The sequence below is a fragment of the Parambassis ranga genome, chromosome 5 (genome assembly GCF_900634625.1).
Source record: "Parambassis ranga chromosome 5, fParRan2.1, whole genome shotgun sequence".
In the NCBI taxonomy this organism is placed as follows: Eukaryota; Metazoa; Chordata; class Actinopteri; family Ambassidae; genus Parambassis; species Parambassis ranga.
The window spans coordinates 13,407,264-13,424,651 of record NC_041026.1 but is presented as its reverse complement, the minus strand read 5'-3'; the positions used below and the strand labels follow the sequence as shown (position 1 = coordinate 13,424,651).

The 17,388-nt window shown below is 39.8% G+C and overlaps 1 protein-coding gene across 1 annotated transcript in view; it reads left to right on the top strand.

Annotated features, from left to right (window-relative positions):
• Positions 1 to 17,388, top strand: part of LOC114435538 (receptor-type tyrosine-protein phosphatase T-like) — a 257,192-nt gene that overhangs the window by 195,022 nt on the left and 44,782 nt on the right. The window contains exons 19-21 of the mRNA XM_028405262.1: positions 6,604 to 6,758; positions 10,284 to 10,364; positions 10,811 to 10,846. Of these exons, the coding sequence (XP_028261063.1) occupies positions 6,604 to 6,758; positions 10,284 to 10,364; positions 10,811 to 10,846 (272 nt within the window). The remainder of the gene's footprint in view (positions 1 to 6,603; positions 6,759 to 10,283; positions 10,365 to 10,810; positions 10,847 to 17,388) is intronic.

Here is a 17,388-nt window from a genome sequence, read left to right as displayed (position 1 = left end):
AATGAACTGCCACCATGACATTCATTAAAGAAGGATTATGTTGCACTCATTGGCACTTACAATATGCAAGGAATTTGTCATTTAAACGAGTCCATTATTGGGATGAATGTATGATAGGTAGAGATGTGGGGAGGAGAACGAGGAGGCTTTTCTCTCATTTATTCTTTTACATCACTATTACCAGTGTCTCTGCTTTCTTCTCTTTTCTCTCCCGCATCTACTCTCCATCCTTTTTTCTCACCTTTATCTTCCTTATTCACTCTCCATCTCTTCATCTTTTCCATTTGGCCTTCCTTTCTTTGCTCACCTCCTCCTTGTCGTCTCCTGCCCACTTTCTGTCAAAGTGCAGTCAGATAGCCAGGAATAGGCCACTCTAAGCTCCAATCACACAGGAGGTTTTGAGGCTCCGTCGCCTATAAATTGGTGTGGAGTAGAGGGACGGTTGAATCTGGGGTTGATGGTAGGAAATGATTATGGGAGGAAACTTTCCTGGGCCATTCCTCCTTCTCCCGTCTTATACTTTTTATTTCTGTCTGTAACACTTTGCTCCCAGTCTTGTCCTCCAGTTCTTGTTTTCACTTTACTTCCTTGTGTATTCTTGTACCTTTTCATGTGTTTCTCTAGTTCCTTCTGTTCACTGCTTACCCTCTACTTGGTGTCAGCTTTTAACATTCTTTTTTTTGGGGGGGGGGCTTTTCATCATCCTGTCTCTTCGCTGAATTGCTTAAGTACTCAAGGGCAAGTACAGCTCATCACTGATCCCAGACTCACCCACATGCATGCACACACTAATATGCTTACTGCTTTAATTTCATATCTGTACATATAGTAGCCACGGTCTCTCTCTCACACACACACAAACACACACACACACAAACACACACATTATTGCTGGTATTCTTTGAGTCAGTGGAATGAAAAGAGATGTTGCCTCCATATATGACCTCCTGCTTATTGCTTTCTGACCCTTGGAGGGTTCAACAAATGCAATAGTGCACGCACACTCTCACATGCACACATAAGCACAGAGATCATAGATGAAAAACAGCACAGCAAGCACACATTATTTTATGCTCTCGTAATACACTGACATGTAAAGGCTCACAGACACTCTCCCATTTAAACAAAGACACGAGCTGAGATTATACACAGCTGCAGACTATTGTTATTCTAACCTGCATGGAGGAAGTGTTCGTGTAGAGCAGGTCTGTGTCTACAGCAATGCTGTGCCAAAACACACTTTCACTTTGTTTTCTAAAAGATTAGCTCTAAGCCAGTCATTCATGTTAAATGATTGTGCAGTACATCATTTTCACCCAGGTGCTTGAGTAGCAATATTGCATAATTTACTTAAAGAATCTGAGATTTACTTCTGAATGTTGTCTTAGAGTTTAGTGAAAATACAAGCAGTGTTTTATATGTTTGGATGCGTATGAGGCAGGCAGATTGAAGTGCTTTATAAACATTAAGTATTTAAGGGTCTCTGCCTGATTAACCTGGCTAGCTTGCCTTTACACATTATCAGCTAAGATTATAAGATAACTAATTTCATCCATATAGGGTAGCTATGTTACAGATAAGTAAACATCAACCAATCATACCAGTGAAGACGGGCAAGCTAGACTCAAAAACTTTTGTTATATTTATCAGAGAAAGAATTAATTGGAAGATGATTGGTGCAAACCACCCCTGGTTTGGCTATAAGCCTTGCAGAATGGATTTTTGATCTAACAAATCTTGTAAGAATCCAGCATTTGTGCAAAATAAGTACTCTCTAAGGGTGCAGGGAGAGTACCATTGACGGTACCAAAGCTTTGTTGACACGTGACACCCTCTTGATTTTGATTGGTCAGAAAAGAAGAGAAGCGACATCGACAAACTCATCAATCATTTCTGAAAGAGTAGACTAGAAAGAAATGTGCAGTGGTATTTTTTATGTAATGTGTGTTGAGTAGTGTCAACCCTGACCATTATGCTGTAGGATCTGTACAGAGAACAAGCTCAAAAAGTTGGACCCTACCTGATTGAGATCTTAAGAATAATTTTATACATTACATTAAATTGTTCTGCTTCATGTAACTAAATAATCACTCTGACCACACAATTCTAAAGCTGCTAACAGAATTTTTCACTTGTCTTGTGGAGTGACTATGTAAGACCATGCAGTTCCAGAGACACATGTATACAGGCGTATTGGGCGGCTTCGTGATAAGTCACAGAGAAACACGCCCACTCACAGCCCAGTGTTCACAAGCAGCAACATGTAACACTCACAGGCGAAAATGCCCAGTGCTCGACCAGCTCTCAAGGAGATCAAGCATTTTCTTGTTCCTTGCAGCCAAGGCTGGTACACACACACACACGTGCTGCCCACTGTATAACGTTCGTGACTCTATAAGGAAAAAAAGAAAATGTGTTGGTGGATTCTGGAGGAGGTTTTTCTGTCTCTTCAGAAAGAAAGTAAAGAAGCATCTTATATGACTCAACAGGAGCTAAATTTACTGTGTAAAATGGTTTTTGATACATGTCAGTAATAGAGTAATAGATTCTGTTGTTCATTTGCAAATCACTGATGTGAACAAACACAGCTTGTGCACACTGTGAGAATCTTGGTTAATGGGTCATTCTGTTATGACAGCTTGTGGGCAGTGCAGGATTCTCACATTACTATGAAATGTTTTGCTGCTCCATATGTACTGATAACTGGGTTAAAAGTTCAAACACTGAGGAAAAATCCAAAATTCAGTCACAGGAACCTTCGAATGGCCTGAAATATGTCCAATTAAGTTCAATGGATAATGCTGCTTTTCGGACACTTTTAATGTCGGTACTCTTAGTGAGTGCAGCATTACATTTCACCCTTTGTGTACAGAGGTTCAATTTTTACTTTTCAATTGTCACTGCTTGCCTTTATTTATTTATTTTATTTATTTACAAGGCCAATGTGGGTAAAGCCTGGCTCTCGCATACTGTGTGTGTGTGTATATATATGCAAGTATATACTTCGTGGATTGTATTGTCGGGCAGAACACTGTAAAAAGTATAAGCTAAAGCAGCTTGGGGGTTTGTCTGGGAATAAATGGCATCACTTGCCTAAAGAGCTACAGATTTTGAAGTTGAGCAGTAAAAACACACATGACCAACTGTGGTTGGATTTAGATGTGCTAAAAATATATACAAATGTACGATCTTCTCTGTTGACAGTAAAATTATAGGTTTGCGGTGGAGAGTTCAACACTTTGAGACACTGATCTGTAAGTCTGGTACTGACTGGTCAAAGCCACAGAGTTCAACCCTGAAAAAATCCATTAAAAATACCAGCTATTGTGGTATGCTGAAGTCCTGTGCATCACACAGACTGATAAACACAATCTGATAAAGCAGCTACTAAAACATCAACGCACTGCAGACTGGTTTGACATTAACTGGTGTTAAGTGAAGCCATTATATTACATTATGAATTAAACATATGAAAGTATATTCTACTGAATGTTGAAGAAACTCACTGTGTTTATTGGTTCTCCTTGGACTTCACTGCAACCCCCTGCTGAACCCAAAGCTTTTAAGGGCATCATCTTCTTTCAAGGCTGTATTAGGCAGTCAGTTCCTTTAAAAGTCGATCAAAATTAATTTTTTATATAAATATATAGAGGTACAGGTTATACGAAAAATGCCTTGATATGATAAATAGGAATTGATGCATCGCCTTGATCTGCAAGGTCTAATGAACACAAACAAAGTGCTATCAAACCAAGGACACACTGAGCCTTTGCTTCAATTTCTATTGACAGTTATTTAAAAACCTTTTTACACTGGCAAATTAAAAATGCTTTTATTTCCTTTCATCAGGGACACATATGTAATTGAAAGTAATTAACGACATATTGAACTTGTTTTCATCAAAGAACCATGTTACCAGTCCTCATTTAAATGTCTGTTAATGATTGCAATGTAATAGAATAAACTGCATGAATCAGACAATAACAAAGAGCTAATCATGAGTTCCTCCTGTAAGTTTGCTAAATGGATGTGAGACTGAAAGAGCGTGCATGTTTTAGAGTCACCTATTTCCTCCTTCCAGGACTAAACATCTAAATCTCATTATTAGACTTAATTATAGTACTTAGCTTTTGATGAACCATTCCACTAAGTTAATGTGTCAATGGCAACAGAGTAATACAATTATGCAGATGGAAGCAGATTAGTTTTATCTATCTTTTCAAGAAACACAGCCTAGAACATACTAGTTTCATGAGAAAGGCTCAGAAAATATGAGGTACTGTAAATTTGCATAATATTACCATAATTTTGTGTGTGACAAAAAACAGTCTCACAAAACAAAGCAGTTTACATGGTTTCATTTACACAGGAACCAAACTTCTGTGTCAGGTAGGCTAGATGTTGAATTCCAGCATAGCTAATGTGATGCTGGGTTACCTGGAGGAGGCCCAGCTGCCTTTCATCTACAGAAATAGACAGAATTAAATGTAAGTATTAAGTTTCTACACTAAATACAGTGGACCCTCATTTATTGTGGGCGTTACGTTCCAAAAAAAACCCACAAAAGAAATCTGCAAAGTAGTCAGCTTTATTTTTAATTTTAATTTCTTTAATTATTATAAATGCTTTAAGGCTGTAAAACCCCTCACTACACACTTACGTTAAATTAAGAAACCTTTATTAGTTAGCCCAGCAAAGAGCGCCATACACCAGTGAGTGCACTGGAGGCTATGCAGGTAAAGTGCCTTGCCCAAGGACACACAACAGTGACTAGGGAGGAGTTGGGATTAAACCACCAACCTTCTGGTTATTGGACAACCCTGCTATACCACTGAGCCACTGCTGCCCACATGCATGTTTATGCACGTTTCTCAGACAGGCATTAACATTTTCACATTTTTCTCTCTTTGATTAAACACCCTCAAAGTTCAAATGTTCATAGAAAAAGTAGTCCAGTATTATAGAATGAAACAGAAGATAAAAACCTGTTTTCAGTATGCATTCTGCACTGTACAGGAGACACGGCATGGCTGTAGACCATTGTCAATCAATCGGGACACAGAACACAACTGTACACCACTGTACTCAAAATGCTGGTTAATGCTTTGGCACCCGTGGCTTCTTAAATTCTTCAGTGGTGCATTTTTAAACTTCTGGTTTTTACAGAGAAGCATCTGAGTTTGTCATTTGGATTTTCTCCTCTAATAGCTGACTAAGCGTAAACACCAGCAGTAACATCCATTTAATTGAGCCACCCTATGATTAATGACATGTTCAGTCTACTAACACAAACAAATGGCTCTAACTTTATACATGCCATGTTGTGGCTTCTTAATTACTTAGACGTGATCTGTCTTAACAACTTGATGTACATGAGATGCACAAGTGTCAAAAATCAAAAGATGCAGCTAGTTTTGATTCAGACAATGAATCTGCATTTGTTTAGTTTCATATAAAACTCCTATTGGAAGTATGACCTTTTTCGCCTCTTACCGTATAGCAAGTCTGAACATGTTTGCACAGTTTTCTTAGCCTAGGAGACGTCCTCTTGTCTAATGTAGAGATGAGTCAACCTGCAGAAGAGGGCATCCAGTTCACAGACGTTATTCTGCAGGAGCTGAAATCCACTGTACTTTCTGTACGCAGCGACCAATGTGTCACATCCATAATAAAGTGAAGCACACTAATTATCGCTTCCAGTATTTTCAGGTTCGTTGGACACTCCTGACTCCTCAGGGTAATTTTTAGAGGGATACATGCAGGACCAGACAGTGAAAATCTGCTTTATCTTGGCGCTTCTGTTTGCTCTGGTGAATCTGCTGGACAATGTCAGACTGTAACTGTCGCTGTCATTTTTTGCCATCTGGTCTCTCAGTGGACCCAAAACTGAAGGTTCAGGTAAAACTTAAAATAGTTGCTGCAAAAAATGCGAACAGATGGGAGCTGTAAAAAGGGAGGGGTGGGGGAAAAAAATCAAAGGATACAATCACACTCTGGGGACAGCTCATCAGCAGTCATTACACAACCACACTTACCATTATGTATGGTCTGTGTAGCAGCTCCACATGTTCCCAGAGTACTGCATGTCAGTGTCTCCCCATCCAATCATGTAGCTTCTCCTGTCTTTGCTCTGGAACACAAAATCTGTCCACTGAAATGAATAAATATGGTATCATAGAAATGTTGCGTTTTTGCCAGTTTGCAGGTGCTGTTTGGTTCGGGCACCCGAAGTACTTGTTTATGTTTAGTGGACTTTTCACAGTGTTAAAACTTCAGCAGCCTTCCTCACTATTATATTATCAAACCCCTTCTTTAACCAAGATGCATTGGATGGTACAATAATAATTATAATAACAGTGAAATGCATAAAACACAATTTTCATTCTTATGTGGCTGTTTTGTCTCCTCTGTAATTCAATTCACTGCATGTTATAAGAAAATATAATTTCCTTTCTCTTTCTGTTTATTTTCCCATGAATCATCTCCCTAGGAATGTTTTTTCTGTATACTCGTGTATGTCTGTTTGCATATCTGTTTGGATTTATAGACTAAATATACTCATGCCTGTGTGTTTGCATGTGCATGTTTGTATCACCACTGTAGGAAGTTGGCAAAAAAGCAGAAGGAAAGTGCCAGCAGCTCCACTCAGCAGAGGGAGATGGGACCGGTCACGACTGCTGATAAGAGTACCACTAAAGTCAGCACCCTGCACAAAGATGACCCCTTCTCCACCTCCAACCAGGACCTCAACGGCTTCAGTAAGTGGAAATCCCTTTATATAGACTACAGCTGGCACCATCACTGAAGCATTTATTTTGTTAGATCCAGGATAAAAAGTACATGTTTCTGTCAGTTGTATTTTTTGTGCTTTTGTTTCTACTTGGGGAAAAAAGCACATACTAAAATATCTGTGTGTGCCATTAATCATTTTGTCACATCCATTTATTCAAATAGTGGACATCTCATTTTATCATAAGCTCTCCATATGGTCGTCTTTCAATATCAGCAGTGTGTTGTGCTGCTTCACTGGCTTCCATCTTAGTGCTGTTGTAATCATTTTCAACTCTTTTTCTTCCTGTTATGTTTTATACAGATGCAGAATGTATGCGTGTTACACTGAAAAGTTCACATATTTTCAACTGCAGTCTTATAAAATTCAGCCAGTCTGTATTAGTGGAAGCCCTTATAGTTCCATGTCTTTGTGAAACTGTGTGTGTGTGTGTGTCCTGTGTAATTAGACAGGACCTCTTCGGAGGGCATTTTTCTCTTGAAAATGTCAAGCTGGCCTTTTGTGAGTGCTTGGCCGTTGAAAGCCAGGGGTGCTGGAAAGGGACTAAGTAGCAAGTTAATGCCTGGTCGTAATTGCCTGCACTCTTCTCTATAAGTGTCCACGCTGTAGTTTTTAAAGTACAATAATATTTTCGCTTTGGAAACATTTATAGTAGAACACTTTTATCTGGGCCTGAGTCAGCCATTTGTTTGGGCATTCACAGCTTATAGGACAGAGCTAACTTTCTGCTCAGCCATTGGACACATTAGACATTTACATTATAAGACAAGATTATAATACACTTTGGGTATTGTCAGGGAGAACATAAAAATAGGAGGTAATTTTTGGTGTTAGTTATAGGATATAGTATGGATGGTCTTTTGCTTCCATACAGACTCAACTAGACCTTGGTTTGGTTTGGATTTAGCATGCAGATTTTTCCTTTTCGGCTCATGTTAGATTTGGACTAGAAGTAAGTACATGTCCTAGCTTTTGAAATTTACAATGCAATCATTAAATCCAGAAACCTCCTTGTTCACATTTCACAGGGTGTTATCATATGTGCACATTTGAAAAGAAAATGAAGGGCAATAAGGCATCCACACACACACACACACACACACACACATCTATATATCTTCTCACAGTCACTGATCCAGGTTTAGTCCTAATGAGACAGAGGAAAATGCTGACACAAGGTAAGGGACCCAATAATATTTGCGCCGATGGACCCTCGCAGGGCAAATAACCTTTTTGTGTTATTGCATTCTCACCCAGTCACCAGCTATCTTCACAGGACATTGCTGTCAAAGCAGATTTCTTTTGGTATGCAGGTACACTCCTCACTGTATTAAAGTTGAGCTCCTTTTTCGCGGCACATTAGCATACAGTGCTGGTGTGCATGAGACGAGAGGGATTTTATCACAGAAGAGGAGAAAATATGTTGTGTTTGGAGGTATTAGGAGAGGGGAGCAGAGAGAGGGGGAGACATGAGAGGAGAGGAGAGGCTGGGGGTAAGAGAGGACAATGGAGAGAGAGCTGGAGATAAAACTTGAAGTCATCCGCGGTAGGGAAATTGGGCCATTGTACCAGAAAACAGTCTGGCAAACAGGAAATGAATAAGAATGAGGAAAGGAAGGGGCACATCATGGATCACCTTCATATCAGGAATCATCATTGGATTATCAGCATTCAACCAAAGGAAGAATTTCCAAGTTGTTATAGTGAGAAAAAAGAGAAAAATATTTGATGTGTACCTCTTGGATTTTCAGCATCCGAAAGCAATCTGTTTGTCCAAATGATCCAATCCTTGGGACAACCTATACATAACTATATGGCACAGAACAGAATGACAGCAAAGACTGTGTAACTTCAACTGAATATAAATGACTAAGTTAGGTGCATGCAGAGCATGCATAACTTAGGTGAGAGGAATGTACCAGAATACAGTAGAAACTGAGGAGGTGAGACAACAGAGCAAAGATGTCATCTGCTCTGCGAGTATTAAAAGATCCAATCAAAGAGCCGATTGGTGCTTAAAGCCTATTCGCGCATGACCATCACCTTCAAGTCACACACACACACACACACACAGACTATCTCCAGGTCCTATAGATAAATGTGTGTAGGCTAGCTGTGATATCTAGTGTGGATTATTGAACAGGCTTAGCTAGCATATAATATGTCACAGTCAGTCTCCCAGCAGTCCCCCTAGGTTTTATCTTATTGTGTGTGCCTGTGTCTATCCTACATATCATTTATTTATAGACCCCTAGCAGTGTGTGTGTGAATGTGAGCGATAGAACGTAGCAGCCACCAGTCACTGTTATATTGAAAGCAGGCCCTCGTGGTGAATCACACATATAAGCCATGGTATATCTGCTGTATAAAACTGTTTTCAATTTGTCTGTCGACCTTATTATTCCCACTGTGGTCAAGGCGAACTGGTGATAAGCAAAATACACAAATACACTGATTATGACATGATGATACTCTGATTCCTAAATGGTCTTCCAACGTTACTCCACCCCAGCATACTAAAAAGCCATTAATCCTGTAGGTACTCTTCATAGTCACCAATGGAGATTTTCTGCATACCTAATTGTTTCCTCTAAAATCAGGAAGCTGTGGAAGGGACCTAAACGACAAAACTTTTCATACCACATGCAGGATGATTCATTTTTAATGTGACCCAATGTCTAAAACATTGTTTATGTGATTGATTCAGTGCTCAGGAGAAATTCTGTTTCCTGTATGTCGAGCTATCGACATTGACTGGCATCTGTGTTTTGGTACCAGGCCAGTTTGCTACATAGCCAAGTACATGTAGGTCTGCATGATGTCAGTGTCCACATTTTGGATGATAACCGGTTGACGAGAGGGCTTAGGTCTCTGGAAATCCATCGGCAGCTCATGTAGGTGTTCAGTATGAGGCTATTGTTATTGCAGCGGCAGCTTCTCATGTCCGAACCGGCGTGTTATGATCGAATGTAATGCTGTGTATTCACCAGAAAATGCTTAGATTTCATTCTGTTCTCCTTTTTTCTCCACTGTCTGTTCCTCATCACTGCTCTTCATTTTTTGTTTTTATACACGCCACTTGCATGTATTGACGAACATTGAGCGTGTCAGATTTAAGTGCTCGCTCACTGGGGCAGAAACACTTTTATGTTTCAGATTTTCAATATTGGTAGCATCGATGGTGCCATTAGTATTATTGTGTGCTGTATTGGCCATTGATCTGCTTTTGTGTATGTTGTCATTGTTCATTGTGTCCTGTGATGATGGATTGGTGATGAGGTTACTGACCTAACCCCTTTTTTCTACCTCCTTCACCTTATTCATGCTTTCTGTTTCTGTTGTCCTTCTCCTGTTCTCCATCATCCTTCTCACCTCCTGCTCCTTCCTCTTTCATTCCCTTCTTTACATCTACTCCTCTCATCTTTCCCTACAACCCCTTCTGCCCATGCTGACCCTCCTTCCTCTCATTCTCCTTCTTGTCTCCCCCTTCCAGCCTCCCCCTCCCCCTGCTCTTTTTCTGTGCAGGGAAGCAAGACCCTGGGGAGCAAATCCTTGCTGAATTCCTACTACTCAGGTACACACTTTAACACACACACAAGCACACACATAATCTCTGAAGATGCTTCAAGCCTCTACACTGTGTTTTTCTTTTTTCTTCTTTTGTTTTAATATGATGCCAGTCATGAGAGAAGCTTTGCAGTCATCACTGTGCTCTTTGTGTGCCTAAACTTTAATTCTGTCCATCTCACAGAGAATAATGTGTAATAAAATATTATTGTTGATGCACAGTCTTACAGTGACTGTTATATAAATGCACAGTTGTAGGTATGTGCTGTGCTGAAACTTCAGGATTGCTTTTGTTCCCATGTCAGAATATGATGTGGGTCTGTGTACTAAAACCTAGTCCAAAATAATGGTAAATTTATGTATTGATTTTTAGTAGCTGTGTGTGTAGTTGTTGTTGACATAAGTATGAATATTGTTTTTCTTTCTCTTGTTTCATACTGAATATGTGTGCAGTGTCCAAAGAGCCAATTCCAGCCACCACATCTATAGGTAAGACCTACTTTGTGTTTATGTGATGGTGTGATGGAGAATTTTTTAAAAAAAGAGGCGGGTGGAACTCTGCAACACAATGTCAGGAACAGACAAAGGGGCCAATCACAGATATGCACACACCAAATGACCACACAGTTTATACATGGAAAGAAAGAAATGTCAAATCCATTTTCCAGTTTCTTCTTTCTGTCTTTCTCTCTTCATTTTCTCCCTTCTGTTGGCCAGATTGACCAATTCTTTGCCAAGATGGTTGGCTCAAACACCTGCCTGCCTGTGTGTGTGTTTGTGAGTGTGTGTGTGTGTGTGTGTGTCTGTCATGGGAAAGTACATGCACTGTGCTGACATTTGACTGCGGGTCTTCTTTTACAGGACTGCTTTATGTGATAATAGTGATCAGCCAGCTGCTAGCTCCTCATCTTCCTGGCACACATCCTTTTTCTTTCTTTCTTTTTTATCTCCTACTTTGTGTACTTTGTGTTTCACCTCTCTCCTCACCATTATATGTCTCTTTATCATCTTCAAAGAGAGCCTAAATAACACCCAGACCCCCTAACAATGACGGACAGACCGTCATACACACGCACACACACACACACCTTTTTTTTGTCTTAGTCAGGCCAAAGCCAACACGTGCACAGCAGCCAAACAGACAAAGACAGACGGATAAAAATAAAGTTTCTAACAGCATCCCATTTTTTACGCTGCAATCCAAACCATTGGCTGCACAGGTTTTCTCTGTCATTTGCGGATGCACATCGAGCTATGATGAAGCAGAATGCAAAAAAATGCTTGAGCGATTTGTGCAGTGGCACAAATTCCCTGTCATACATCTTCATAGAATGATGTTAGCATTTAATGGAACCATCTGTTCTGTTCTACAGTTAGACAGAAATGTAGATGTAGAGATGTAATACAAAACTTTGATCATTCCTGTGAGGAAAAGCCGGCTATTTCCAACATATGAAGAAAATACACAGACATATACAGTAGAAAAAGAACATTTCCACCATTTCCACCTTGATGTATAATTCTATTTATCCCCTATTTATCCATGCTTTGACGCCCCCCCCCCTCCCCACTCTATTATCTACACTTTCTCACATCATTCCTCAATTGTCCAGTCACCTTTTTTCCATTAACTCATCTCTTCATTCACTCATAAAAAAATTCTCCTTTTATCAACTCCTCCTGTTCCATTTCATTCTACCTTTTCGTTGCAACTATCCATCATCCACCCTCACTCCATCTATTGCCCTGCCATCTCTCCACCTTCAACTCATTCAGTTTGACCTGACTTTTTCATCCCTTTAAATGCACTGTGCACATTCCTTTATTCATTCCATCCCATCCATCCATCCATCCATCCACCCATCCCATCCATCCACCCATCCACCCATCCATCTATCCATCCATCCATGATTCCATGATTGTGCAGCAGCAGTGCTGGTTGCTGTTTGCACATCATGCTGATCGCTGCAATTATGCTATTGATTCAGGCAGTAAATTGTAGATGAAGGAACTACGAATTGACCACCAAGCATATTTCCATTATCAGCATCAAATACTGACATCAACATCATCATCTAGAGGCAAAAAAATAAGATATTGAGCAGTGTAGGAAGTAAAGTAGTGAAGAAAACCCAACATTTTCAGGCTTATTTCATCCAAAACACAGCTGTATATGAAATGACATAAAAACAAAGTGAAAAGATTCATATTTTAATCTCTTTAATAAAATCGAATGTGAGTATATTTTATTAATGTCACTGGTTTAATTGTCTTCTGGTTTAACACTGCAATACCTTTAGCTAACTTTAAGTAAAGAGAGACCACACGGTTAGTTGATTTCCTCTATGAAAAGTCTCATGAATAAAAAAAAAGTGAAATAAACATCCTTTGTTTTTGCCTGAAGACAAATACAAGACCCACAGGCCGATAAATGTAATAACAAAACAACGATACAAAATTAACAAGCATCAAACGAATGTAGCGCAAAACAAACAAAAGTGCACTGAAATCTCTGAAAATTATTGGTGTGTTCCCACAAATTATTACTTTAACTCTTTGATTTGAACCCACTAGGTTTTTTGTAGTCGCCCTCCAAAGACAGTTAAATTGCTCCTTTAAATAAATAGCTGCAAATTATTTCATTTTTTAAAAGTTAGAATCCATTTAGATACATTCCAATATCTCTCTTTAGGCTTTTGATAATGGTACCAAGAACCTAAATGGTGCCAGTGAGGATGGTTTTTCAATGGCTTGAAAGGAGAGCAGAGAGAGAGGTGCAGAGAAGAGAGGAGAGAGAGGAAAGTTATTAAGATGACAGTAAAAGAGACGTACAGAATGAAGGATCAAAGAGAAGGAGAAGGAGCTTGGATAAATCCTGTATGCAAGGCAGATCTGGCTTTAGTTGTTTGTGTGTGTGTGTGTGTGTGTCTGTTTGCTTTTTAAAACAGCTGCATAGCTTTCTCCTAGCTCAGGTGTTTTCTTTGGCTATAGAAATGGAATTTTATACACACACACTCACAAACACACACACTTCAGAAAATGTTGCATCAATACAGAATCCAACACATAGATGCATAATACAGCACACACAAGTATACAAATATGTATCAAGAGACAAGGACACATCAGAAAGTTTCCCTTTACACAAAGAAGTACACACTCACAAATATCCATATGGATATACACCCGGCACAGTGTTAACACTGATGCGGCGTAAATCCTGCGGATCAGTAGAAAGCCACCGCAGCATAGCGTGCATTTCATGTGCAAACACGTTTTTCTCTAAAAAAAATCAATTTCCCAGACACTGATGTATGTTAAAAGGTTACGAAACACTGTTCTCTGTCAGTTCACAAAGCAAGCGTCAGCCTTTTGTGCCCCGCCAAGGACAGTCCTCCTCTGCTGCTGCTGCTGCTGTTAACACACAAGTCATGTTTTTCCCATGGATCAAGAGCTTTCTGTGGTTAATTAGTTACACACAATTGACACATGCAAACACGCTGGAGCTCAAGAAAGGAAAAAAACAATACTGTAGTGTGGCTGTGATAGAAATCCCAACCCTTGCACTTTCCTATTTGTCTTTTTGTTGGGTATTCAGAGGCCATGAAGTTTAGGAAAGTTAATCTAACAAAGGATTAAAAAGCCAGGCACAAGTATTGCTGAGTGATTTTTTTTCAAATCCTGATTAAAGCTCGACATGTTATACTTGACATATTCCTGTGGGTACACAGGACACGAAGGACGCAAAGCACGAAACACAGCGTTCCTGTGGTGAGGGTGGGCTTGAAGGACAACATATAATGAAGTACAGACAGTAAAAACTCAGCAGCATCACAAAAGTGTGAGAATCCTTCTTTTTTTTTACTGAAGTAAAAGATTTCTGCCCATCAGGCAAACCCTGGTGGATCTACAACTGAAACACTTTTCAACAATTGTGCTGCTGCACAGTGGATGTAGAAGATGCGCCAGAGTTACCACCTGCACAGACAGCACATAATTTCAATGCCTGGCTTGTGTTAGAAGTAGTTTCTCCACAGCATTACTGAAGGCCAATTATTTTCCCCAGTCTAGTTCAGCATTGCATTAGGCTGCATGTAAGGTGATTATGGCTAATGGTAGTCATTTTGTTTGGCCATAATGTGGCACTGCTGGGTAATTGAAGGTGAGTGCAGGGTTGAGAGATAGTAATTTCTAACCTTTATGTTCTCTGGAAGATTGAGTCTCTGCTCTTTTTCAGCCACATCTTGACTGTCTGCTTACACAGCTTATATTCAAGTGTGTGTGTGTGTGTGTGTGTGTGTGTGGTCTCGCAGTTATACTTCCTTTGACAGCTTCTCTTAAGCTTCCTGCTACTTGGTTGGGCACAGAAAAGGAGCAGTGGGATTGAGAGACAGGAGGGGGGAGACAGAAAGGACAAGAGGTGACCAAAGGAGGTGTGAGAGGAAGGGAAACAATGCATTTATTAAACAGCCATCAGAGGCAGTGGGCATCATACTGCATAGTCACAACAATAAACAACAATAAAAATGTGAAAACACAAAAACCAGACATCATTGTTATCATGGTAGTTATGATTAGAGATCGGTTGTCGTCTTTTGGGTGAGCTGTTAGCTGTGTTGACCTGTCCAGGGTCTACCCATAGATAGCTGGGACAGGCTCCAGCCCCCTGTGACAAAGCGGGTTTGGATAATGGATGGATGTTAGCTTTGTTTAAACTGGTAACAAACATCACCCAGAATAGAAACTAGCCAAAAAAATGTTCTAAAGTGCCTTTAGTGGGACATGAATCAATCAAGAACCCTACCTGATACCCATACACATCTGTTTTTAGCTGAAAAACAGATTTTAGTTATTTATTTATAATCTTTGCTTTGTTAACCCATCCATCAACCCCCAACCTCCTTATGTAATGTATAACATGTCCAAATAAACAACACAAGAGGACAATTGCTAATCGCCTATGAAATATATATGACATCATGGCTGTCGGAACATCTACACCAGACTTTTCTTATATTTTTTTCACTTGCAGGTGAGCCAACATTTGGCCACTTTCTGGCTACAATGCTACTAAGCTAAATAGCTCTTTTTGCCGGTTAAAGCAGATCCTTCAGCAACATTGTTATACATATTACAAGGCAAACTAGTTAAAGACTGCAGTATTACCACCTACTTTTAATTTTCCAGATTAATAAGAGTGTCCCACAATTCAATGCATTCCTCTGATGCTAGTTGATTACAATATTTTTTAAGAATAAAGTCACTCTTTAAATATAGACTGAGACATACAGTAGTTTCTAACGAAAAATAAATATTTTTTTGTGACAGCAAAGAAAGATAGTTCCATAAAAATATCAACAGCAGATATAAAAAGTGGATAATTAAAAAAGAATTAAGTTTAATTTGTTAGTTAGCAGTACTAAATCAGACATTTGTATGAAACACAGGTTCTTATTTTAAATCCTTTAGTCGCTGTTAATCATCTTCATACATCAAGCAGAAGTCCCTCCTCTTTCATTCTGAGCAGCTGGAACACTGCCTCCATGCCCAACTCAGGAAGTTTATATATATATTTCTGTCTGTGAGTCTTTCTGCTCACCGCTCTCTCTTTCTCTCAGTGGTTTGGGAGATAAGACTCAATTTTTGTTAAATAAGAAACTCTCCTGTGAAGCAGATTTGTCTGTCTGCTGTGCAGCTGCATGGCGACTTCACAGATCACTGTGTAGGTAACTCATGCACAAACAAACACCCACCTAAACACACACTCGGATATCTCTGTTCAACTGTGGCGCCTGCAAGTTACAAAGACACACACACGCACACTTGGAGGCTTTACACATCCAGCTGCAGTCACACACACACACTCAGACACACACAGTGAGCTGGGCTTTGTGAGTCAGTGATTTCTTTCCCCGTGTCATGAGAAGGGAGGTGAAATGAGGTAAACCGCTGGGATACTGTCTAGACCAGTTGATCTCTGTGACCCCCCCCAGTCCAGATATATATTCTGCTGCCTCTCTGTGTCTTCCCAACACTTATCTCTCCTTTATTCCACTGCCCTCTTTTATTCTTGTGCCTCACATACACCATCTCATTGTCTATTTGTTTTTCTTTTCCCTTTCAAAGTTATTGAAACTAAAAATAAATTATGTACACAACAAAGTAAGTAACTAAAAGTGTATCAAGGCAACACATACATGAACAATAAAACAGTAGGTGCGTGATAAAGACATACTACAGAGGACACACGGTGGAGTTTTTGTTATGTTTGGGCTACAGACTGTAGACTGATAGATAACATTAAAGCTTCCCAAAAACAAGGCCAAAACATCTTGATCGCCCCCTGCTGGCTGGCTCCAGTATTGGTCATAAATCCCAGCATCTTCATGTTAGTGGATAAAACATGTTTCCAAATAAAAACTAGGCAGTGAATAAAAAAGTAGGCCTGTGTTTGGGCGTGCACTGTGATGATGCAGTTTGACCTCCTGACCTCTACTGCACAGACTCTGCATCCATGGCAGTGCCTGTAAACAAGATGTTATGCTCTCACCTTTATACAGACGGTGGAGGCAGAACCACACTCTCATCTTTATATACAATTTATGAGTAGCACAATGAGAGAGCCTTATTTATTGGCAGTCTATGTGTACAGTCCCGTAGACGCTGGTCTGCCTTTTTGATCACCTCCTCCAACCGACAATTATGAATCTGTGGAGGTCTTGTCAGCAAGGTATCTAAACTTTTTGGTTAGTTATAGAAAAAGAAAAAAAACTCAATGTGAGTTAAAACAGACTATTTGATGTTAAATGTATGATACAAGATGAACTTCTGCCTGCAAAAAGCTTCTCTGGTTCTCATCTTGGATCCAACCGCTACTGTTCAGCTTAGGCTGTGTGGATATGGCCACTGATTAACAACTGAAAAATCAATACCCTGTGCACTGTGTTCCCAAAGTTAGAAAAGTGCACATTGTAAGACCTTTGGCCAAACTCAAGTACCTTCTCATCCACCAGCAGCCTTACTTCACTTTA